The sequence below is a fragment of the Protopterus annectens genome, chromosome 8.part0, assembly GCF_019279795.1.
Source record: "Protopterus annectens isolate FY-2018-M chromosome 8.part0, PAN1.0, whole genome shotgun sequence".
Taxonomy (NCBI): Eukaryota; Metazoa; Chordata; order Ceratodontiformes; family Protopteridae; genus Protopterus; species Protopterus annectens.
The window spans coordinates 291,996,970-292,023,157 of record NC_056741.1 but is presented as its reverse complement, the minus strand read 5'-3'; the positions used below and the strand labels follow the sequence as shown (position 1 = coordinate 292,023,157).

The following is a 26,188-nucleotide window of genomic DNA, read 5'->3' as shown; positions in this document are numbered from 1 at the left end:
ATTCAGAAGCAATCACTGTGTTTTCATCACAATTATGTGAGGTGATCTTAAATGAGTAGACAGCTTGTTGGGGACAGATTTAACTTATGATGTGAGAGAAGGTCTCACTGAAAGCAAAGAGTGATCACATTTCTATCTGGAAATCCCTAAACATTCTCTTTAATTAGCACAGTACAGTTGAGGAGAAAGTACAACACAAATGCTCAACTTATCTCAAAAAGATCATATCAGTTTCATGCCATTAGCCATTCTCCATGACAGAAGAAAGTAAGCAAACAGCTGTCAAGTGAAGGAAAAACACCCATGTTTGGGGGACATTGTGCAGGAAAATGGTATTGCCCTGTACCTATCAGAGCTAACATTCTTGGAATCTGCAAAGGCTTAACAGATGGAGTCGTCCAGGGTATTGGTAAGTCTGGGAAGATATAAGGTCTGTGAAACAAAACAGGACTCAAAACCGCATAGTTCCTGCTTTCTGCCATGCCAGACCACCATCACATTGTCTATGGAACTGATAAGTAAAAGGCTCTCAAGCATGGCTAAACAAGAGGGAATGGATAGTGTACAGTGTTGTCAGTGATATTTTTTGTTCTTTCCAATCCTTCCCACATTTAAGGGATCGGCATGAGTTGAACAGTTGAAAGAGCTCTAGATTTTGGAAAAGAAGGATCATCTCATCAAGAAGAAGAAGTAGTGGTAGTGCATGCCAACAGCTGTTTCGACACTGACCACAGAATCTGAGACAAGTGAATCCAAAGACGTAATGAAGAGCCAATGGTTTTGCTTAAAATTGCTTTGTGAGTACATTGCATGTTAATGAAAACATCTGTGTGTACTATGACAGGCTGGCAGCCTGATCAGTATTAGTTTCATTTCTTTTTCTGGAATGAGAGCTGGGATAGACTCCAGATTCCCTGCAAACCTGAATCTGTTAAATGGATAAACAGCAAATGCATTAAAGAATGACTACAGGAAATGCATCATATAGTACAACAGTAAGACAGAACTGGGAAAGTCATAACAGACTGTCTTCTTTGTTGCATGATGTGTCATAAGGCAAGTGTTCCTTTAGGTACTGCTGTAGAATTATTCCCACAATCTGACTGTGTCACATACAAGTTTAGCTGCTGAATGAGATCAAACCTTAAAAATCAAGTACTCAGCTGCAAATGTTTGGAACAGATCCAGATGTTGACAACATAAGTGGTACCATCAGAAAGGATAAAATATTTTCTCTCAAACACATCTCCTCTTTGTATCTGCATCCTCTAATTACCAATTAAAAGCACACTGCTAACTAATTCAAAAGTCCTTTATTCGCTACAACATAGTTATGCTATTAAAAACATCTTACATGCAGACAATCTAGAAATACTTTTCTGACTTATGTCTGTAAGAATTTTAGATGTCTCTACAGGTAGTTCGGAGAATGATGTTATGCTCTTGATACTAACTTAGCAGTGCACAGAACATATACGAGTTGACAACAACAAAAAGTGAACTCTGAGTGCATTCTCTGATGAATGATAAGTGCACTTATCCATCCATCTCAAGCAATGTCTTATATATAAGCCTACCAGGAATTAATTGGATTGAGTGCTCAAGGTTTGTACAGTACTAGTTTAAAGTGGCTAGCCCATGATGGCTACTACGTTGGTCACTCTGCAGTCCTTACACACACACACACACACACACACACACACACACACACTCACTGGTAATAACTACTATACCTTTGCTCCTGCATGTCATTGTACAGTCTCCATTGTATAATGAAGCAACTTGCTGGTGCATGGTATGACTCAATGAAAGAAACTTAACAGTAACAAAATCTGCAGACAGTAAGTTCCCAAATCACTTAAATTTTAATGACTACTCTGGGCAGAGAATTTCAAACTCTGAGTGAGAAAAAAGACTGAAGTGAAAATGCAGTATTGATTAAATAAATATGATGCATACTTTCTGCTGTGTTTGAAGTCAGTATTATTACAATATACTCTGACAAAAATATAGTTTCATTTTCATGTCAATACAACAAAAATTCATTTTGTTTTCTAGTTACCATTGCTAACATATTTAAAACTTGCTATATACAGTCAGCCAAGTAATACCACAAGAGGTTGGCTCCAAATAAGAAAGAATAAAGGGAAAGATATATTTAAAGACTGATCATGGCTTTTGAAATTCACATGGAGCTGCTTAAACAAGGTAAAACATTTTAGTTGCAGTTCATGTAGAAAATAGTATATAAAGAAAGAAAACTGAAGACAGAGAAGGATATGGAGGACAAAACCATCACTGATTTAAATGAAGAACTACTTTTCTTGGCAATTTTTCTGCACATCCTATATGCATCTCTGAGAGGAACACAACACACTTCCCCACATATATCAGCTTTAGAAACAGATGTTCATGTCCTATAGCTCTGGTTTACTAAAACTTTAATTTTTGTAAACTAAGTAAATGAGCTAGGTGGTTACATGCAAAACTGTGTAATATTACAGCACTATTAAAATTAAAGTAATCACACTTAAGGATTTTAGGTACAAGATTAAAAGTGCTGCAGTGGACACTGTTTGCTTCCTAATGGCTGGGAAGCTAGGTCTAGTCTCTAGGATAATGGAATGGTGCAATGCACCACTCCCAGGAAGAGCACAAGGGACATGTGAAGAAGGGAAATTAAATTCAGGATGTGCAGCTGCACAATGAAAGCGCATTCTTCAATTGAACAAGGTGTGGAACTGGTTTAAGTAACCAGGCTTTAATGTTGTTCACCAGGAGACAAAAAGATGGTCTATAACATGGCTTGCCAGCTTGTGTTTTGATACAGTAGCTACAGATGCAAAGCAGTGCAGCTGTAAAATAACAGACATCCACATAGGGCAACAGGAAACAAAATTAACTAAAAAGAAATTGGCAAATACCACTCAATGCATTTATGTGCTACATTCTCCATTTTTTTTGTAGGTTCCTAGTTACTGACAGGTAAGCATGATTACATCACATGTATACTGTCATATGAAATAATGATGCATGTTTCTGAAAATTTCCATGCCTGGAATGAAATAGTTGAGATAAAAAGTATCATCACTAGTAAAAGTCCTCATGCTGTCTCTATGCCATTACCACCAGATATATATTTAAAAATCTATGTAACCCAAGAGAACCAACACTCACAAGATGTAAAGCACTCTGGACATGAAAACTGAATTTCAAAATTCTTTATTCCATAGGTTTAGCGCTTTCATCCAACGTCTGTTGGACTTCTTTTATTCTACAGGTTTAGCGCTTTCATCCAACTTCTGTTGGACTTCTTCAGAGAAGAAGTCCGACAGAAGTTGGATGAAAGGGTTAAACGTGTGGAATAAAGAATTTTGATATTCAGTCTTCATGTCCAGGGTGCTTTACATCTACAGATTTAAAAATCTATCCTGGTGGATAGAATAGAGAACCACAGTCTAAACTTTTGAAGTAGCCGTTATTTTTAAAATGTGAGCTGGGACTGGCCATAAAAGCCTAGTGTTTCATTAAGCAGCTACTGAGTGGAACTTCAAAATGGACTCTCCATGGCCGATGTATTTACTTGTAATGTGACAAGAAAGGAGATGTTGACAGGTTTGTTAAGTTACAGACAACTTGCTTTTGAGCTGAAACAATCAATGATGTTTTTAATAAATGGAAAATGGAGCTCTACTACCCTTTGGAAGTATTAAAAAAGCCTTTAATCCGAACACTGGGGGCACTATTCCACAATACTTAAATGGTCTTAGTAATCAATGAGTATTCTTTTAATTAGAGCAATATATACTACTGCTCTTACATGTAATTTACTATGCAAGTTCAGACGTGGCATCTATGGCTATAACCACAGTATGGAAACCGACAAATTTGGAAATTCACTGTCAATACTAGATATGCAGTGAACAGGGGGTGGTCCAAAAATGTACGAAAAGTGCCATGAAGATTTGCCAAATTTTTGTATGCATGAAAATCAGTCAGCTAAATTCCAATGATCAACACACAACTGAGTGAAACATATTTTCTCTCAGGTCAGAAAGCAAATAGTCTGGCAGTCTCTTTTCAATGAAAGCAATATGCCAAAGAAAAACAGTCATTTCTAAACATGGTCAAGGTCCTCCAGATGCAAAGAAAGAAAAGAAAACAAAACAATAGAGCAGAATAGAATAGAACAGAATAAGGACAGAAATGGAAGATGGTGAAAGGAATTTTAAAGGGACACTGTCATCTACTTTGTAAGCTACAACAGGAATGCACATGACTGGGAAACAAGGACAACACAGAGTCAGCAACTTGGCTCACAGCATATGCACTCCCTTCTAGCAGATCATGAGGAGAACAAATGGCATCGGTTATAAAGACAATGGTATAACTAAAACAAACCTGACTGACAAGGTTCAGAATAAAACATTCCTTTTCTGCAGAGAGAATAGAGTTATGGAGATCTTTGAAATACAGAATGCATATATTTTTGTTTATATACAATGGATGGATGCAACAGACTAAACTATACCATTCCCACTGGAAAACATATCATGACATTATGTTCACTATGTAAATTCCAAGCATTTTTAAATAGTGCTAGCAACTTTTTTGTGTTACTTAATTAAGTGGAATTTTGGTTTTGTTAAACTGAAAAGTTAACAACACACATTCCGCATTTTACTCCCACTGACCAATTATTTTGGAATACATCACAAATGTTGGCCATCAATGAAAATCCAGAGGCAGACAGTGTCCCTTTTAAGTTGAAATTCTGAAAGAGCATTACTAATGAAAATGAAAATGTAGTTCACTGATTATACCCGTTGCCACTGATACAAAGTGAGTGCAAAACCATCCTAATACAGGAAAACAGTCTCTCTCATAGAAACAATTAACACACCCCACCCCCCCACCCTCCATAAAGTCAAATATTAGGTGTGAATATCATAAGTTTAAAAAAAGGACGGGACCACAAAAACCAAAGACTTTGGTAAGTAACAACACTTTTGAAGAAAGCGGTATATCATAAAACCTTTAAACATTTTAGTGCATACTTTTCTTATGAAAATATACACAACTGTATTTCATTCTCAAAAAAGAACAAAAAAAACATAAAATGTAAAGCAAACTAGCCAAACACAATATATTAGCTATATATTTCTCTTCTTTAAAACTTTATGCTACACTTTGTTGAGGTTACACTTTATACGTATTCTCTTTATATGTCTGTAAAATTTGTCATGCATTTTACACTGGATAGCCTTCTAGAATAAATTAGCTCCACTTCTGTGTCAATCTTCCCAAAAAAAGTCCTGCAGCATTTTGTAGTTTTTTTTTAAACCGTGCAATTTTTTTTGCAACACCCTTTACAAAATAAAACACTACTCTACACAACGCAAATGTTTCTTTAAAAAATATATATATGTATATATATACACAATGTAACTGTCACCAGCACATAAGGAAACTGAAAGCTTACAAGAATATTTAAAAACAGAGAAGGTGAAGAAGAAAGATGGAAAATCAGGGTGTTCTGTTTCTTTAAGATTGTCATTCATAATGATAACATGTTACTTTTTAGGAGGCAAAAACTTAACAAATATTGTAAACCTAACTAATGCCACTGCCAAACCTGGGCCTAAATGACACAAGACCCAGGAGGCACCCGTCCACCAGCCTGGAACATGTACACAAAGCTGTTGTTCACAAAATATAGAAGGACACATCCACACATTTCTAGTGGGGTGGGACCAATCAGTTCAAGACTGATTCTTCAATAAACCTTGTACTCAGCTGCTTATGCAGGATGCAGCCTAACGAAAGAAGTATGTTTGTTAGAGTACTAAGTACATCTCAACCACTGCAGAAGCAAGATAAGTGGCCAGCAGCTCCATACAATATTACCAAGCTGAATCTGTAGTGCAGAATTGTCCAAATATCTACCTTTCCTATCCAAGAAGCAGGTCCTCTTTTCAGTTTTCTGTTCTCAGTTTTTTAACCTGCATCACATATTTTCAGAAAAACATCCACTAAAATACGTTTCATTACTTAAGGCAATTTCAATGAAAAAATGTGCAGCAAATATTGCTGCAAACAGACAATTGCACACACTCCAGGAAATATTCAGCCCTTCAGCATAACACAGCAGGTGAATCAGTTAGCAGGCGGTTATTTGCTTACTGATTTATTTTATCTGGATAGAGCATTAACATTCCAATAAAAATAGATGACAGCTTGTAAAGATAAATCATGAAGAGACCAAAATGGCCCAGACCTGCTGAACTCTTTACATGTGAAGATGAAAGAGTCAGGGAACGTATTTCCCCCACAACAAAAGTATATCTTTCCAGGATTCACATATATGTGCACCACCACTTTAGTAAAGGATGTGATAAAATTTTTAAAATAAAATTAAGTCACTAGAAAGGTATAAAAAGTTAATGTCTCAGCTCAACTACCTCTGCAATAATCAAGCATTAGGAAAAGGAAAAAGGGTGCATTTACATTTAACATGTAACATTAAGAGGAAATTAACATTATTAAATATGCAAAAACATTTGAGCTAAAAAGATGCTTATTTTATAGAAAATGAGAGAAGTAAAACATGCAAGACATCTTGTGTCAACTTTAACTGAGGAATTGTGAAGGACGGACTTACCAAAAATGAACTATCTCAGGATATTCTGAGGATGTTTAACGGCATTGTAAGTTTTCCCTAGTGTTTATACACTTCACAAGAAAGTGATTACAAATATCCCACTTTTGATCACACCACAGGAACAATGCATATCTGAATTTCCCACCCACAGGGTATCCATTCATAATTGTAATACTCTGCTAACCCAACAGAAAGTTTTTGTCTGCCTTACCAAATGTCAGCACCTTATATAGAACATTAACTCTAGTCAGACAATCCAAATCTTTCTCATGAATCCCAATTTTCATTAAAAATTTGAGGAAACAGTACTCCTTTTCAGGCAAAATAAAAAATCACTACACTTGAGACATTTCAGCAATAGGAAGCACTTCCTTTTTTCCATTTTTACTCATCACAGCAGAATATACAGACTAGATGCCTAAAACAGGCCTTCACCGGTGAACTCCTCCAGACAACTGGATATTATCTCCATGGGGTTGTGAATCATTAATGACGTGCCTTAGTACCTTTCAACGCATTCACCCTAAATTTGTAGGCAAGCTTATACCTTTCATATAATGACAAAGTATATCAAACGTTCACCTCCTTACAAAGAGGACCTATAAGAATGTTGAAGTGCAACAAAAAGGGTGTATGTGTTTTGGGGTAGGAATAAAAGAAAAAATACTGCCAAACGTTTAGTTTGTCATACACTTCAAAGTGAAATGTAGTCCCTGTTAATTTCTTTTTGTACAACTACATAGCCTAAGCATGCTGACATAGGGGAGTAAAAGCTTCTTTTAGAAGCAAGCAGCAGCAAAAGAAAATGCACTCAGTTCCTTTCAAAACTTCATATTATGGAATGCAACTTTCTTGTATTTAAAAATCTGTTAGCCCCGCTCTTCAATAGGCTTACCATTACAGAAGCCACCCAAATAAAGGGAACAGTGCAAGAAAAGTACTGTAACTGGTTAGGATCCTTTTTTATGGCACAAATAAAGCAACAAGGACAAGCAACCATCTGTTCCTAACACTCATTCAACATATTATTCAACAACTGCCAAAGGTAATGTTATGTTAGCCTGTGATCTGTGTTTGGCTAACAAAACTGATACTTCTGAGCAGTCTTTTGCTGGTAGGATACAATTATTTGCTGAACCATACACTGGAACAGCGGAGAATGACCAGAGTGACTGCAATCTCTCCAGCAAGCAGTCTTTTCACTGCAATTAAATGTGGTATCTCCAGCAGTCCTTGAACGAACAAGCAGCACTACAGCCTGAATCTTGAAGATCCAAACTACAAAAAGTTCTCATAGGAACTTAAAAGATACATAAATATAACAGCTAAACCACTTCAGGTATGGAGTAAGAGAAACAGATTCACTACACAAATGGTAAAAGCGTAAGCCCAGGGCCACTAAAGTGATGATGCATGATAATATAAACCTCTTGATATCATGGTGGATATCACAACCCCTGAAGGTAATAATCATTTCTTAAAGGGAAACAAAAGCCAACACATGCCACACACAAACATCTTGCCTGTCAAGGTCCCTCATAAACAAGTGCATTTTGGAAAGTGAAGGCCATCTCATCCTCTTAGGGGGGTCTTTTCCTCAGGCACCATAAAAGCTGATGTCTCTTGTGAATAAACAGGGGAAGGGGATTATGTTTTCTTCTGCACAGAAATGCTAAAACACATTAACTTTTTGTTGAATTAATCTAATTACAAACAAAAATGAGGTGTGGCATATTTTTAAAAGTCAACTGAAACAACACTAATATTGACAGAAGCAATGCATGCAATGCATAGCATTCTGGGGACACAGGCAAGCAGACACACACACACACACACGTGTGTGTGTGTGTGTGTGTGTGTGTGTGTGTGTGTATATATATATATATATATATATATATATATATATATATATATATATACATACACACATACATATATGTATTTGTGTGTGTGTGTGAGATATGCTCTGTTGGATTGCACGCACAGTGAAGCACTGCAAGAAAAAGTAATTAGTAACTCAGTCACGTGGGTGTATACTTGCTTCAGCCACACTGAACCATTCTTGATTAGATGTACTTTTGTACTTTAAATCTAAATAAGAACATCTGAACAGTTCAGCTATCATATTTAGTAACTTCTGAAGCAGTCATTTGTATTACTTTTTTCATGTCAATACAAAAACTACATACTAACTAATTACTGCCTTTTGAATCAACTATACTGCTTTAATGGGCATTTGCAGATAGTGAATGCAACAGTATCTGTTTATAGCCATTAAAACTTGTTTTGGGCTAATCCCTGCTAATCACTGGCATTATGTACAGTACAAATGAAGACTATCAGGGGCTACATACCCCCTGATACAGTACAAATGAAAACTATCAGGGACTACATACCTGTAGCCTCTGACATAGTACAAATGAAAACTATCAGAGGCTGCCTGCCTGTAGCACTTCTCACTACAATGTACTAAATCTTCTGGCAAAACAGTGTAAATGGAACTAATGTGAAGTTTACTTTAAATAAATTTAAAAATTATGTAAAATATTTGATTTTGATGAGGATGACAATAAAACATTCAACAAGAAATTAATTTTATAGAAAATCTGATCTCCTTATTCCAACATTTAAACTTGAACTGTCTTCAAATCTCATGCAAGTATAGCATAAATCTGAAAACTTTTACTGATAATTGCTGCTAATTAGCCTGCAACTCAAGTCCTTTGGATTGTGTATTACATGTGTCAGACTTTTGATGCATCTCCCATGTTTCAAGTCATGATTCCACTGTAAATGAAGGTACACTTAAAAGTTAATTTAAGACTGGTATATGCCAAAGGGATCAATACTCATCAAAATTAATTATTGTTTGAGAAGTACTTAAGTTAAAATTACTACTAACACCATAAAATAAAAAGATACATAACGCCTCTGAAATAAAAACTGTGGCAACATCATACTGAAGTTGAATAAACTTGTGGAACTGTGAAACAGTTAAGTATGCAAAACTGAAGAACCAAAATAGCTGTCATTTCACAGTTATTCCTACTACAAGCAAGTGCCACATGAAGTGCCATTTTAATTAGATAAGTGGAATCTTTCACACTGCTCTCATTACTCTGCCATAACTACATCTGACTGGCTCAAGCATGCTCAGTACATACACCTAGCTGTTCAAGTGTAACATGCTATAGTAATATGTGTTGAGCCTTCTCTGATCAGCTGACTGAGCAGATCATGCTCATGTATCAGAAGATGCCCCGCTAAACAAAATGGGAATTAAAGACAAGCAGCAAGGCAATAGATGAAAACTGCCTTCAGCCTGACTTAGTTACCTACTTAAAATGAAATGGGAAGTGGCAGCTGATGAAGGCCTGACAGATGTATATGTATTTCTGTGTAAACTTCTGCTATAGATTTCTGAACAGTTTATTCATGGAAAATGAATCAACTACTGTGCAACATCTGATGTTCAGCTGACTTCCGCTTTTCACCCATCATATTTATTTATTTATTTACAACGGGTGAATGGACTGAGGCACTGCAGGTTGAAAGAACTGCTTGAGTTGGTAGAGTAAGCAATTATATCTAGATCTGAACCTGGACATTCTTATCAAGTTTGTGTTTTGAGTTACAGCTGCAAAACACCATGACCGCAGACACTCCCTACTAAAAGTACAGTATCCATTGTAAGAACTGGTGGAGGGATAACGGCTAGCTAAAAGATCAAGAGCATATTATGCAAGGAAGTGCACAGAAGCAATGCATATATTCTTTATGGGTATGTGCTTGTGAAGCCACAGTTCTGTCTGCTCCAAATTAGACTAGTCTGAGCATGTGGAAGTTCATAAAGTGTTACACGATCTGGCTGGAACTCTAACTCATGTCTTCTAGTCATTATTTCTTGGAACAAGAGAAGAGGGAAAAATTGAAGACCATCCATTTTCTTCTTTACTGGCTGGCTTGGACAGGAGCCACTGATATATGTGGACAACACTATGCACAACAAACATTGCCTGAGCTCGTGTCCATTTTGAGAAATGTCAGAAAAAATCACTACAGCTATTTCTCAGGCAGTTTCAAATATGATCGCACCATCTAGTCCTTTTTCAAGCCCTGCCCCCCCAACCCATCCCAGGTGTGAGCAGAGGCTGGAGCCAGAAGGTTATGTTACCCAGGAATCCAGACACATGCGTTTTACAGAGGGACTATCGTTTTCGGTTTCTCTGCTGGGCCTTAGAAGCCCAAGTGATGAGCTGAAGTCTGCACGACCATCGTCCCTGTCACTCCCTTCATAAGAACTGGCATTGCTGCTGAGGCTGTCAACAGGAGATCGACCAGTTGGCTCCTGGCGCATCTGCTGTGGGTAACTTGAGGAGGACTGGGTGTTGGCATTACTGCGGTCTCGGTTTGGTGACTGTGGTGGTTCTTTCTTGATTTGACTAGTGTTGACAGTTAGTGCTAAGCTCTGACTTAACTGGTTGCTGGGCCTGAAAGATATAAAAAAAAAGTAATGAAAGGATTACAGTCTACTTCAAGAACCACCCAGCCATTAAGTAATATTACCCATGTGACACACTTTAGTATATGAAGACATACACGTTTGCATCTATCACAGACCAAGAATAATTGCCATAATTGGTCTAACCAGTATGACATTAAGGTCACAGAGTTTACTGTTAGCAACAGGCCGAATGATAGACCTTATTAAAACAACTACAGTTGCATGTGGCACTTACCTTAAAAGTAGTTCTTTGAGAAATACATATTTCATCATTTACACTTAATGTACAGTTAGCACAACATTCTTCTGTGTACTGCATAAATAGATTTCCAAGCAGTAACTATGGCCAACAACAGTCTCTTGCCCGATGCAACCGCTTTCAGTTTCATGCCAATCTATTCAAAACAGACATATGTTCTGCCATACTTTGGTTCTCCTTGTTCACTGTATAACAAATTAACATTTGCTGCCAATGTCATTAATGTAATGAAAACGGTCATGCTGTAAATGTACTAGAAAACCACAAGCTAGAGCATTTCAATGTCCATCGGATACTTAGAGAAAGCATTCTCAAATATCTGCTATTACACTGCCTGACTCTTACAATGTAGACTCTTACTTCAAATAGCAAAATGACATCATTTATGTACAACATATGGGGGAAATCCCAAGCAGTCCCTTCATAATCTCTAGTGGTCGAAAGATGTCCAAGCTATGATTCATAGCAGACCTAGAGTATCGTGTTCTGCTCTGAAACTAACTCTTCAACTTCTAACATTTGACAAATGTGGAAATCATTTGCTAATCGGCAGCTTTATATGTATCCTTACAGAAGGTTTGAGAAATAGCTGCTGACGTGGTGTAGCCAACCCTCAGCAGTAGTAATTAAGTATTTTGGCATAAAAATGGAGTAAATTTTTAGTAAGTAATCCCACTGGTCCACTCAAGTTTGTGCAGCATGTCAGCAAATATGTCATATTTAATGTCCATATTAAAACAATTAACATATAATATTTAATTAACGTGAATAATATAATTTTACTTGGACTTAACCTCACACAAGAGAGAGTATACCTTTAGTTCTCATTAGAATGCCACAACATGCTAAAATAACTAGATAGACTGTAGAGAAACTATATTTCACAGAAACTTGTATATTTAATTGAATGTGACTATTTCAGTGACTATTTCAGATCACAGACCAATAAAAAGTGACATAACAATGTTGGGTCTTCTTTCGGCTTTTCCCGGTTAGGGGTCGCCACAGCGGATCACCTATCTGCTCATGATTTGCAGTGGAGTTTTACGGTGTTGAGTTGCCAGCCCAACCTTCCACAGAAGGCACACACATGCACAGACTCATGCCTAGAGTGCAATTTAGAGTGTCCAATCCATGTCATGCTGACTTTGGGATGTGGGAGGAAACCCACACAAACACAGGGAGGACATGCAGACTCTGCACAGAAGGTACCCCAGCCGAGGATCGAACCGAAGAACCTCTTGCTGTGAGGTGGCAAAGCTAACCGCTGCACCACCGTGGCGACCCTGACATAATGCTGGGTAATGAAGCAAAAAATTAAATGCTGTCACTTTCCTACTTACCCATTAAAAAGCTAGGAATGTATGTAATGGGTGGTATTCATTCACCCAGGCTGTGTCTGATTCAGTACTTTTTATTTTAACTCTGAACTTTCTGGCTGTTACTTTTTGAACTTTGAACTTTTGGCAATTTGATATGTAAATGAGGAAGTGATGTCAAGTTTTTGTTCTGATGAAATTTCTGCCATAAGGGGAACTACCTACTTTCGCACAGGTCAGAGGCTCTTTTTTATTTTTGGTAAGCCAAACTGTGTCTAAATATAGTCTGTCCTGCCCAGTGTAATACCCCGATAAACAAACAAAATAAATGATTCAAAAGTTAATAGGAAGATAGAAATTTCATTAGAAGGGATAACTAGTGAGTGGGGAAAAATTAAAATGGAGTTTAAAAACATGGAAGAAACAAGACAAAAAGACATAGTAGAAGAAGTAATTACTTAGAGTGGTTCACAAAAGTTAAAGTACTGCAGAACTGGGGGGGGGGCACAAAATAAGAAGTGGAGCAACAGCAAGATGCTAATAGAAAAATAAGGGAGTACCTGGATAATGAGTTTAGAAAGGAGCTGCTAAGCAACTTCTTTTGATAATGCCAGAGCATAACAATGTTTATCACAATGACTTCAGCAACAAAAATAGAAAGGATCTTCACCAATTTTAGGGAGCCTATGAGGTATTACAGCTCTTCCTGAAATTGTATGAAAATCTGTATAAAACAGAGGAACCAGGAAACCAAGAAAAGGCACAAATGTAAATATTTGTGGAAAACTTGTTGAGGATATGGATCAAACTGATAGATATAGTTCAATGTGGTTTTGTGAAAACAGGCAAACATTTTATCGACATTATCATCATCAAAGCCCCTTTTCCTCATTTTTTTACATGAGGTCAGGGTGGCTTGTTAGTTGTTACTATATCTTGTGCTCTCTCGCTCAATATTCAGTGCAACTGTTCTACCTTCTTCTACACTCATGCCTGATTGTCACAGGTCTTCTCTCACACAATATATATCCACCTCTTTGCTGGATGCCCTAATTTCCTCTTGCCTTCTTCCTGTCTCTCCGAAATCTTCACCCGATTGCCTTCTGCTTTTCTGCGCATGTATCCAACCCACAGTAATCTGTTCTCCTGGACCTTTTCTGCAATTGGAGAAAACATTTGAAAACAAAAGAGCAATAATGATCCATTGAGAAGCAAAGTGTAGTAAAACATTTCTATTGTCAGTGGACCTTGATGCAAAGAAAGCATATGATAGAGTAAGTTGTGATTTTATTAAGAGAACAATGTTATCATTTGTTTTATCAAACAGAATAACAGGGTTAATTAGGAGGATTTATGAAGGGTCAGAGGCAAGAATTATGGTGGAAGGGTTACTCTCTAACAAGCCATGTTTGCAAAGAGGAACCAGGCAGGGGTCAACTCTTTCCCCTTTGTTTTCTTTTTATTTATAGCCATTGACAAATAAAATAAAGAACACACAAATCCAAGGATTTAACTGGCATGGTAGTCAAGAAACGTTAAATTTTTATTTGCAGATATTATTAGTTGTCCCGTTCGATTCTCAGCTAGAGCGTCTTCTGTGTGGAGGCATGCGTGAATGGGCGTGCCTTCGTTGAAGGTTGTGCATCAGGGCTGGTAACTCAGCACGTAAAAATCCACTACCAAACATTAGCGGACCGGAGTTCCGCTGTGGCGACCCCTAACCGGGATAAGCCGAAAGACATTGAACATTTTGAGACAGTTTAAGATCTTTTTAGGACATATGAAGATAAAACAAAGGCTATAGTGGTAAACTATGAATTATTTCCATGACACCTGAAATACTTACAACACCTTTTCATTCACAGGCCTACACTGGCAGCTAAGGATACGTGGGATGAGACTAAAATAAAGATAACACAAACATTGATTACGGATATGGATAGTAAGATACAAACAGCAAAACTGTTTTTAGTTACTTTAGTTTTACATATAGTTCAGGCATATTTTATCAACCAGAGGAGAAGCTACGGATGAAATTAATAGAGTTGAAGGAATTTATCTGAGAGGAGACCAGGGCAAGAGTTATATAGGATAACTTAATTTTCCCCACAGAACAAGTTCATTTTGGATTATCTGATTTTAATGGATAATTTAGAGCTATACAGTTAAAACTCATATAACACAAACAAAGTTATAAATCAAAGAGGTAAGAGATTATGATAAAAAGGGGGAATTGGAGAAATGTCAGTATTTCAGATGCACATCCTTATGGGGAATAACAACCATACAGAATATTATACTCATAAAGTAGCAGGAAGTAGTCAAAGAACTAAGCCAACATGGGAAAGGAGAAATAATATTTTTGTCAACAGGAATTACTGAAAGTAGTTGTACAATAAATAGGCAAGTAGAGGCTAGAATTTACTGGAAAATTAATAAAGGAACCAGGGTACTGGGAGCAAATAACTAGAGAAGAAATAGTAGTAGAGTTGGATGTGGCCAACTATAAGTTTGGAATACAGATCAGAAACTACCTTCCCTACCAGAATTTACAACAGAGTACAGGCAAAGAGAAAGGGAGAAGGAGAGGGAATGGGATATGAAAACAGCTCTAGCTGAGTTTTTAGTTAAGACTAGAGTGGAAAGAGATAATTAGTAGGGCATATACAATACTACACAAGAACTATAATAACCAGTCAGAGGAGCTTCGAAAAGACTGGAAAAAAAGAGACTGGAAAGACAATTTTCAAATGAACAATGTGATGATATCTGTATGGCTCCCAAGTCTGGAAGGTTTAAGATTTTTGCTGGAAGTGTTTGCACAGATATTTTTATATCCTAAGCAGACTTCTGAGGACTTGTCCTGAGACATTAAGCAAACTCTGGAGGTGTGACGGAAAAGACAGAGGTAAATGGTAACATAATTGGCAGATTTAAAAAATTCCATCAGGACTTTAAAAAACTCTGTCAGAAAAACTGAGGGAGCAAATATTTTAACTAAGGAAATTATTATTTTGACGTTGGACATAGGATCTCAACTGGCTATATGGGAAGGCCCAAGTTCAATGCTACTGGCTGCCAAAAAAAGTAATTGGTATAAAATGGAAATCAAAATCTAAACCAGTTGCAACTGAAATATGAGCATTATAAAGGAGACAAAAAATGGAGGTGGGATCTTTAGAAAAGGGAAAGAAAAATATGTAGAATTAAATGGAATTTGTGGGAACAATACATGTAGAATAATGTTTACCAGCAAGAGTCAGGTTTAAGGGAAGGCAAGACTTAAGCAATGAATGGTAATTGTTAAAAAGCAGATATGTATACTGCATGAAAAATACATTATTACGGTTTGTTTTCACATATGTCATTATTTAAAATGTGATTTAATGCTGTTGTTGTATCTTTCGGCTTTTCCCGGTTAGGGGTCGCCACAGCGGAACTCTGGTCCGCTAATGATTGGCAGTAGATATTTACGTACCGAGTAGCCAGCTCTGACGTACAACCTTTGATGCTTGTGAAGTTGACAATGCTCTCACAGAACTACTAAGAAACCTTCAAGGTAGGGATTTTTATTGATGATATGGGAATGACCGTAGGCAATGGGGGTAAAAATGGATGACTTTCCCCATAGTGGATCTCTGTTATATTAACCAAGCCAAAAACCTGTATTACATTTATGTTAATAAATGCATGGTTGTAAAGAAGACAAAGTTATAAATATCTACATTTCGCCATTTTTTGTTTCTTAGCAAAGTACCTAAGGTGCTGCGGTAGCATTGTTGCCTCACAGTAAGACGTCCTGTTCGATTCTCAGCTAAAGCGTCTTGTGTGTGGAGAATGGGCATACCTTCGTTGAAGGTTGTGCATCAGAGCTGGCAACTCGGTACGTAAAAATCTACTAACAATGTTGAAAGGAAAATGCCATAACATATATATCAACGAAGTGGATTTTCCACTAAACTGATTTATATATGGGGGGGGGGGTTAGCATTCCCTATAAGCTATAAGGGTGTGGACAGAGATTAGGAGGCAAAGTTAACATTACAAATGGAATTAACAGAAAAATACAGTTTTTATATTGCAGACTGAGTGCAACTGTTCTGAAGCACGAACTCTTCATTCTAAAAGTCACATAACTATCATGATGTTTACATTCTCCAAGTTTTTTAGGTGTGGGGGGGTGGTAATGAAAAATTATGTCAGAACTGCAAAATAATGAGACATCATAACCTAACCATTTTGAAAGTGTCTGTTTTCTAACAGATCAGACAGCTCAAAACAGGTTAAAAACTAAGTTACCTATGTGCCTAAAAGTAAGTATTTAACAGTCTCTGGGAATTACACTGTTACAATGCAACAAAAACATAAGGGTCATAATTTCAACATAAGACCATCAAGAGACCTGCATCCATTTGTACAACTACAGAAACGTGGTTTTAATTTAGTGACCGCACACCCTACATTATAGGGTACAGTGCCTATCACCATTCAAATCCACTGGCAACTGTGGGGGAGCATCAGCATTTATTTGTACCTGCATGGTTGCTGGTTGCTGACAAGATTTCATATTCTTGAACGTTGGAATTAGTTGAAGTACTAGATATGCTCAATAAAATGAATTATCCCATTTTAGCCAATAACAGAACCTCATCCTTGGCTCCTTCAGACTATGATTAATAGTCAAACCAAATACCTTTCTATGATTCTAGCTATCCATACACAAACCAGCAAAAAATACATTACCAACAGCAAATATGGTAAGAGATTTCTGGATTTTGTAAATGTCAATACATTTGACAAAGTTGTATCCATTTTTTCTATGTGATTTGTTCCTAGCCTTTTCTAAAGATCCCATTTCCAGTTCACTTACCTCCATTATAATATTCACTATTTTAAATATGGTTGGTTTAGACTTTGATTTGATTTCCATTTTCTACTAATTGCTTTTCAGGAAGATACCAGAATTAAACTTTCCAAGGCCTTATTACAATCTGGGCAACTCAGCTCCTATATCCCAGCTCAAAAGAAAAATCCTTAATTACATCCATTTGCTTGCCCAGTCTTTCTGACACATTACTCTGTAGGATCTTTTTAAAGTCTGCCAACTCATTACACTCACACAACATATGCTCCCAGTATATATATATATATATATATATATATATATATATATATATATATCTATATATGAGTCTGCTTTCATGTGTTGAAAACGCATTCTTTTGACAAACAAAAGTCCGACCCTATTTATGCGAAGTGCACTTAAACGAAAGTGCAATTTCGCGAATATTGGTTCACCGAACCGGTAATATAAAAAAAAAGAAACACTGCAGGATGGAAGCATGCTACAGTGGGGAAAAGGGAATATACCTCTTTCCCCACTGTAGTGCAATCTCAGAGTTAGTATATATAAAGTAGCGAGGGTGTGGGGGTCCCCCACATGGGGGTGCAGGGGGGCTTGCCCCCTGGAAAACTGCCTTTGCAGTGTTTTATTTTTCTATTTTCGTTTAACTGCACTTTTGCGTAACTGGGAATGTACTTTTGTTTTTCGAAAGAATGAGCTTTCAATAAACAAAAGTAGACCCATATATATATATATATATATATACACACACACACACATATATATATATATATATATATATATATATATATATATATATATATATATATATATACATACATACATATATATATATATATATATATATATATATATATATATATACATACATATATATATATATATATATATATATACATATGTAACAGAAAATGACTTCTGCAAAACTGTAGGAAAGCCAAATGGCTTCCTTCAGACACAATCCAATTCATATACCACCCCCTCTCAACTCAAAGTGAAAAGCTGAAAAAAAAAAACAGGTCACTTTTTTGCACTGTCACATCAAATAGGTGGCCAGAGACATGCCCTCTCCCCTCCTTCCCCAGCTCTTCATTAGAAGATAAAATAAACAAATTAAATAAAATAAAAAACAAGAAAGAAAGATTTTTTTCTTTTAAACTGTAGCAAACTACTTGCTGAAATTACTGCCATTTACATCCAGTACAGAGCACTACAGTCAGCAGGTTTTACTTTAAAAAAAACAATAACTTACAACTGTAGCAAACAGTTTATACTCCACATGGAGTGCTACAGTTCTCAGGTTTGATAACAAATGCAATATTAGCTTTTAAAACCCGGTATGCATTGAAAAGTAACTTTTATCAGCTGATCGTTAATCCCCCCAACACTTTGTACCTGGAGCAGTTGCCTCTTTTGCTCCATCCTAGCTACACTATTGGCTCTCAGATAACCCCTCCTGAGATCAGTTTGGGCAAAGCCCATTTTGTATTTTCCAAAATTAAAAATATTACTTCCATTTGTCCTAATAATATCACTAGATGTCTGCTGGGAAGAATAAACTCCTACCTAGCAAAATGTCTCCCTACTGAAATGTTAGCATGCGTACGTTTGAATGCCAACACAGTGAAACAAAAATATGGAAAATGTGGGAGAAAAGTGAATATAGCACAGTTGTGTACACTTACCATAAATGCAGATGTTCGAGTCTATTCACTGTTGCAGTCATTACATTTGGGTTATCTGCCTGCAGGTAGCCCTCAGCCGGCCTGAATACCAGATTCTTGGATTCCTGCATTGGATGCTGTCTCCTCTTCCATGACATCAGGTCGTCAGGGGTATAAAACATGCAGCCGACGCCATTACATCAGTTTTTCTTGCCCCAGATGTCAGATGCCCCCATAATGGGAAACAATTATATGTTATGTTACACCTCCAACAAAAAGCAAATACACCAGAAAGCTCAAATACACCAAACAAGAAGGAAAGGAAGAGCCAAGAGAAGTCAGGGGGCTGAAGGGAGGGTAACCAGGACTGCAACAGTGAAAACACTCAGACATCTACATTTATGGTAAGTGTACACAACTGTACTATGTTCTTCATATTTCACTGTTGCAGTCATTACATTTGGGTTGATTCCCAAAACTAAGGAAGGGAGGAGGAAGTTAGAGAGCATTAGGGCCAGCTATTAAGCCCTGCAAAACTGCAGTGGCAAAACCAGCTCTGGATTTAGAAAAAATAGGCATGTGGTAATGCTTGGTGAAGGTATTTACAGAGCTCCAAGTAGCAGCTTCTAGGATGTCCCTAGTAGGGACTCCTCTGATAAAGGTTGTAGAGGTAGATGCAGCCCTGGTGGAATGTGATCTAATCCCTGTGGGGTAGGTTTTCCATGGTGCTTATAGCAGAAATGAATGCAATGGGTTATCCATTTAGAAATGGTTTGCTTTAAAATGGCCTTCCCCTCTGCCCTTGCAGCAAAGCCAACTAGCAGCTGTTCAGATTTTCTGAGAGGCTTAGTCCTGTCCAAATAAAATCTAAGTTGTCTGTGCACGTCCAAAGAGTGCAGTATTCTCTCTCCTTTGTTTTGTGGATTCGGGAAAAAAGTAGGCAAATTAATGGACTGATTTAGGGCCACACTAGACACCACCTTGGGCATAAAGGAAGGACTGGTCCTGTGGGAAACCCTGTCGGCATGGAAGATAATGAAGGGCTCCACTGCCATAAGGGCCTGTAATTCAGACACTCTTCTAGCTGAAGTGATGGCTAGAAGGAAGGCTGTTTTCCAAGAAAGGAATTTCATCTCCGCAGTTGCAGTTGGTTCAAATGGAGGGAGAGTGTGCTTCTCCAATACAAAGTTAAGATCCCAGGCTGGAGTAGGGGCTCTCCTGGGGGGTCTTAAACTTTTAGCCCCTGTGAGGAATTGCTTTAACAGTGGGTGAGAGAAGAGGGGTGGTTCAGTATTATAATGTGCTGAAATGGCAGAGGCATGAATTTTGATAGACGAGAAGGATAGGCCTTTGTGGAGCATTTCTGTTAAGTACTGAAGGACATGAGGTAAGCTGGGCACTGTAGTGCCCGTCCCCTGAGTCTGGCTCCAGGAACAGTATCTTTTTCACTTTTCAGCATAGGATTTTCTAGTACTAGGTCACCTTGCTTCCAGAATGACATCTAGCACCTGCTTACTGAGGGATACTAATGGACAGCTCAAGGAATTATCCAGGCTGCAAGGTTCAGGGTTTGAAGCTGGGGGTGGAGAATCTGGCCCGCCTGCTGGGACAGCAGGGAAGGTGTCTGAGGTAGGTGCCATGGATCCAGCAGTATCATGCTGCGTGGGAGAGGGTACCAGTGCTGGCGAGGCCAGTCTGGTGCAATCAGTATTGTTCTTGGTTTGTCCTCTTTGATCTTTAGTAGAACGTTCAAGAGGAGAGGCAGAGGGGGAAATGCATAAACTGAGAGGCTTTCCCAGGTAAAGGACAGGGCATCCACTTTCCAAGTTTGACTGTGGGAGTCCTTGTGCAGAATTTGTCCAATCGGTAGCTCTGAGGGGAGGCAAACAGGTTTATCTCTGGAGTCCCCCATTTTTTCCTCTAGAGGTTGAATATCTTTGGCTCCAGTTTCCATTCTTGTGTGTCCATCAGATTTCTGCTTAGGTCATCTGCCAATGAATTTAGCTTGCCTGCAGGAATTGAGCTTGTAGATGCACTTGGTAGCTCATGGCTGTGTCCCACAGAGCCATGGCTAGTCTGCAGAGAGGGTAAGAGTGGGTTCCCCCCTGCTTGTTTATGTACCACATAACTGTGGTGTTGTCTGTCTTTACCAATGATTGCCCTGGAGGATATGGTCTTTGAAGGCTGTCAGGAAATTTTGTACAGCTAACATTTATTTTTGGTTGATATGCAGGTGCATCTGACTCGGGTTCCATTTGCCCTAAATGCACCACCCTGCCAAATGAGCCCCCCATGCATAGTCTGATGCATCTGTAGTCAGGGTTTGGGCAGCAGGGGTTAGATTGAAAGGGAGCTCCTTGTTTAGGTGGCAGACCTCTGCCCACCAAAGGAACTCTGTCTTTATACAAGGAATGATAGGAATCATTGTCTCCAGATCCTGAGAATGTTGACACCATACGCTTTTTAGATACCATTGTAGTTTCCTCATATGCAGTCTTGCATATGGAATTAGTAGAATGCAAGAGGCCATGAAACCCAGGGCTTGCAGGATTTTCCTTGCAGATAGCTGGATCTTTGTGGCCAGTACTCTGAAGTACGCTGTCTATTAAACATGTTTCTCTGGCATGAGGTAAGCCATCTGGGAATTTGTGTTCAAGCTTGCTCCCAGGATTACAATTTGTTGGCAGTGTACTAGATGAGATTTCTTTTTGTTTATGGTGTACCCCAGGGAGGTTAGAAGTTTCTTTACAAATGCCAGATGTTTTAATAGCATGTCCTGGCTTTCTGCCTGAATTAGACAATCTTCCAGGTATGGGTATATTTGAATGTTTCTCTGCCTGCAAAAGGCACTGGCTGGAGCTAGACACTTTGTGAATACCCTGGGCACAGTAGATAAGCAAAAGGGAAGTGCAGAGAAAGTACAGTTGTGTACACTTACCATAAATGTAGATGTTCGAGTGTATTCACTGTTGCAATCATTACATTTGGGTAATCTGCTGGCACGTTGCCCTCAGTCAGCCTGAATAACAAAGTATTGGGTCCTGCATCAGTTGCTGCCTCCTCTTCCATGACGTCAGGTCGTCAGGGGTATAAAACATGCAGACAGCACCATTTTATTCAGTTTTTCTAGCCCCAGATGTCAGGTGCCCCCCAAATGGGGAGCAAAAAAAAAAAAAAATATATATATATATATATATATATATATATATATATATATATATCAATAAACAGAAATATATGTAAATGCACCTTTACCAACATAAACTTTACCTTTATCTAAAAGCAAATACACCATAAAGGCTTTAGTATATAGTGAAAGAAAGAAAAGGTATCGAAAAGGGGGATGGTGGGTGGGTAACCCGGATTGCGACAGTGAATACACTCGAACATCTACATTTATGGTAAGTGCACACAACTGTACTGTGTTCATGTTTCACTGTTGCAGTCATTACATTTGGGTAGAATCCCATAGCTATGGATGGGAGGATGGAACTAAACAGCCTTAGGAGTGGCTATAAGGCCCTGCAGAACTGCAGTGGCAAAGCCTGCCCTAGATTTGGAGAAGAGAGGCAAATTATAGTGCTTTGTGAAGGTATGAACAGAGCTCCAAGTAGCGGTCTCTAGAATGTCTTTGGTTGGAACCCCTCTGAGAAAAGCTGCGGAGGTAGAGGCAGCCCTGGTGGAATGTGACTTGATCCCCTTGGGCACAGGTTTACCATGGTGCAAGTAGCAGAAATGAATGCAGTGGCTTATCCACTTAGAAATAGTCTGCTTTGATATAGCCTTCCCCTCTGATCCTGCAGCAAATGCCACCAGTAGTTGCTCAGACTTTCTTAGAGATTTGGTCCTGTTTAAGTAAAATCTTAGTTGTCTGTGTACATCCAATGAATGCAGTATCCGCTCCCCCTTGTTCTGCGGATTTGGGTAAAATGTTGGCAGGTGAATTGTCTGGTTAACAGCCACACTGGATACCACCTTAGGCATAAAAGAAGGATTGGTCCTGAGGGACACCCTGTCCAGGTAAAATGTAATAAAAGGCTCCACAGCCATGAGAGCCTGTAGTTCTGAAACCTTTCTTGCTGAAGTGACTGCAAAGAGGAAGGCTGTTTTCCAAGACAGAACTTTTATATCTGCAGTAGCTGCTGGTTCAAAAGGAGGCAGGGTGAGTTTTTCCAGCACAAAGTTGAGGTCCCATGCAGGAGTTGGTGATCTTCTGGGAGGCCTTAAATTTTTTGCCCCTCTAAGATACTGTTTAAGCAGAGGATGAGAAAAGAGGGGAGGCTCCATGTTGTAATGAGCCGAGATGGCAGAGGCATGGATTTTTATTGAAGAAAAAGAAAGGCCCTTGTTAAGCATCTCAGTCAAATAGTGTAAAATCTGATGGGTATTGGGCTTTGCTGTGTCCATTCCTTGTGCTTGGTTCCAAGCACAGAATCTCTTCCATTTATCAGCAGAAGATTTTCTATTACTAGGCCTTCTGGCTTCCAAAATGACACCCATCACAGATTTACTGAGAGGTGTTGTTTGAATAATTAAATGATCAGCCATGCTGCAAGGTTCAGAGTTTCGAGCTGGGTGTGCAGAATTTGATTGTTCTGCTGAGACAGTAGATGAGGTATTTGAGGCAAGTACCAAGGAGGACGTTGAGACATATTCCTTAGAATTGGGTACCAGTGCTGGCAAGGCCAGTCCGGAGCAACTAGGATCATTTTTGTTTTTTTCTGTCTGACTAAGTAAGACCTTGGAGAGAAGAAGCAGAGGGGGAAAGGCATAGACTGATAGGTTTTCCAAATGAAGGATAGGGCATCCACTTTCCATGCTTTTCTGTGATAAGTTCTTGTGCAGAATTTGTCCAGTTGATAATTTTGGGGAGAGGCAAATAGATCTATGTCTGGGCTCCCCCATTTCTGTGTTAACATGCTGAAGATTTGTGGATCCAGTTTCCACTTGTGCGAGTCCATAAAATTTCTGCTTAGGTCGTCTGCCACAGTATTTTGTTTTCCTGGCAGGAATTGAGTGTGAAGATGTATTTGGTAAGTCAAAGCTGTGTTCCACAATGCCATGGCTAGTTTGCAAAGGGGGTAGGAATGTGTACCCCTCTGCTTCTTTATGTACCACATAACCGTGGTGTTGTCCGTCTTTATCAGCAGTTGTCCTGGATGAAGTAAGTCCTTGAAGGCTGTCAGAGCATTCTGAACAGCTAGCATCTCTTTCTAGTTGATATGCAAATGCATTTGTTTTGGGCTCCATTTGCCCTGAATGCATCTCCAGATGGACCCCCCAAGCATAGTCTGATGCATCTGTAGTTAGGGTTTGGGTGGTAGGGGGTAGAGTGAATGACAGTCCCTTGTTTTGGTGAAATGTCTCTGCCCACCAAAGAAACTCCTGTTGTAGACAGGGAATGAGAGGAATCATTGTTTCCAGACTGTGACAATGCTGACTCCATAAACTTTTTATGTACCACTGTAGTTTCCTCATATGCAGTCTCGCATATGGAATTAGTAGAATGCAGGATGCCATGAACCCCAAAGCCTGCAGAATTTGTCTTGCAGATAACTGGGTTTTTGTTGCCATTTGTTTGAAGTATGTTGTCAGTTGCCTTTGTTTGTCTGGAGTAAGGTAAGCCATCTGGGCAGTTGTATTCAAGCTTGCACCCAGGAATGTAATTATTTGAGAGGGTACCAGTTGTGATTTCTTTTCATTTATGGTGTACCCCAGGCATGCTAGAAGCCTTTTTACAAATGCCAGATGTTGAAGAAGAGTGTCTTTGTCCTTTGCTTGAATAAGACAGTCGTCCAGATAAAGATAAATTTGAATGCTTCTTTGTCTGCAGAATGCAATTACTGGTGCCAGGCACTTTGTAAAGACCCTGGGCGCAGTAGATAAGCCAAAGGGCAGTGCAGAGAATTGGTAATGCAAAAAACCTGCCTTGAAGCGGAGGTATCTTCTGCATGATTCCCTTATTGGGATATGCAGGTATGCCTCTTAAGTCTAGAGTCACTAGCCAAGCGTTCCTTACCAGCATAGGCAGTAGCTGTTGTAAAGTCAGCATTTTGAATTTTGGAATGTCCAGGAACGTGTTCAAAATCGATAAGTCCAGTATTAGATGCCAAGCATGGTCTTTTCTGGGTACCAGGAAAAGTCTTGAATAAAAATCTTGTCCTTTTTCCTTTTCTGGTACTGGTTGAATAGCCCCCATATCCATGAGGGACATAACTTGTTTCTGAGCCTCTGCCAACTGATTTTGTGGCAGATCTGGCCAAACTTTTGGAATTGGCGAAGTATGGAAATGAAATATGTACCCCTGGGATACTATGTTAAATACCCACTTTTCCTGGGTAATTAACTGCCAATTTTGAGCATGAAGTGCTAGTTTTCCCCCCAAGGGGGCTGCCAAAAAATAAGTGCTTGGTGAAGGTAGAGGGAAGCCACTGAGACTGCTTACTGTAGGCGTGTGCTTTGTTTCCTCCAGATTTGGAGGTGGAGGCACCCCCTTGCTTTGACCTGTAAGAACCCTGTGATTGGTATCTGGAGCCTTTTGAGCACCTGGATTTGCCTTGAGAGGCTCTGTTGGACACAGGAAAGGACCAATTTTTAGTAGGCCAGTGCTTACTGAACCTGGGTGGCTGCACTTGCAAGAAATCTTTTACAGTTTGCATAGACTTAGCTTTGTCTTCCATTTTCTTTAAAACCTCTTCTGCTTATTACCAAACAGAGTACCATGCTGCAAGGGGGCATCCAACAATTTAGCTTTAACATAATCAGGCAGATTTTGCTCCTTGAGCCAGGCATGCCTTCTAATCACAGATCCAGTAACTGCAGCCCTGCAAGAGGCCTCCAAGGAATCAAAACCAAATTGCAAAGTATGCTTTCCAACCTGTTCTGCTGAATGCAATAATTCCTGTAATTCTTTATTT

At 38.7% G+C, this 26,188-nt stretch overlaps 1 protein-coding gene across 4 annotated transcripts in view; it reads right to left on the bottom strand.

Moving 5' to 3' along the window:
• Positions 1–8,579: 8,579 nt before the first annotated feature.
• MEF2D (myocyte enhancer factor 2D) overlaps positions 8,580–26,188 on the bottom strand; it is a 1,758,957-nt gene continuing 1,741,348 nt past the window's right edge. For all 4 annotated transcript variants that reach the window (XM_044079787.1, XM_044079789.1, XM_044079788.1 and 1 more), the window contains one exon: positions 8,580–11,151. In XM_044079787.1, the coding sequence (XP_043935722.1) occupies positions 10,827–11,151 (325 nt within the window). In that variant the 3' untranslated portion in view covers positions 8,580–10,826. The remainder of the gene's footprint in view (positions 11,152–26,188) is intronic.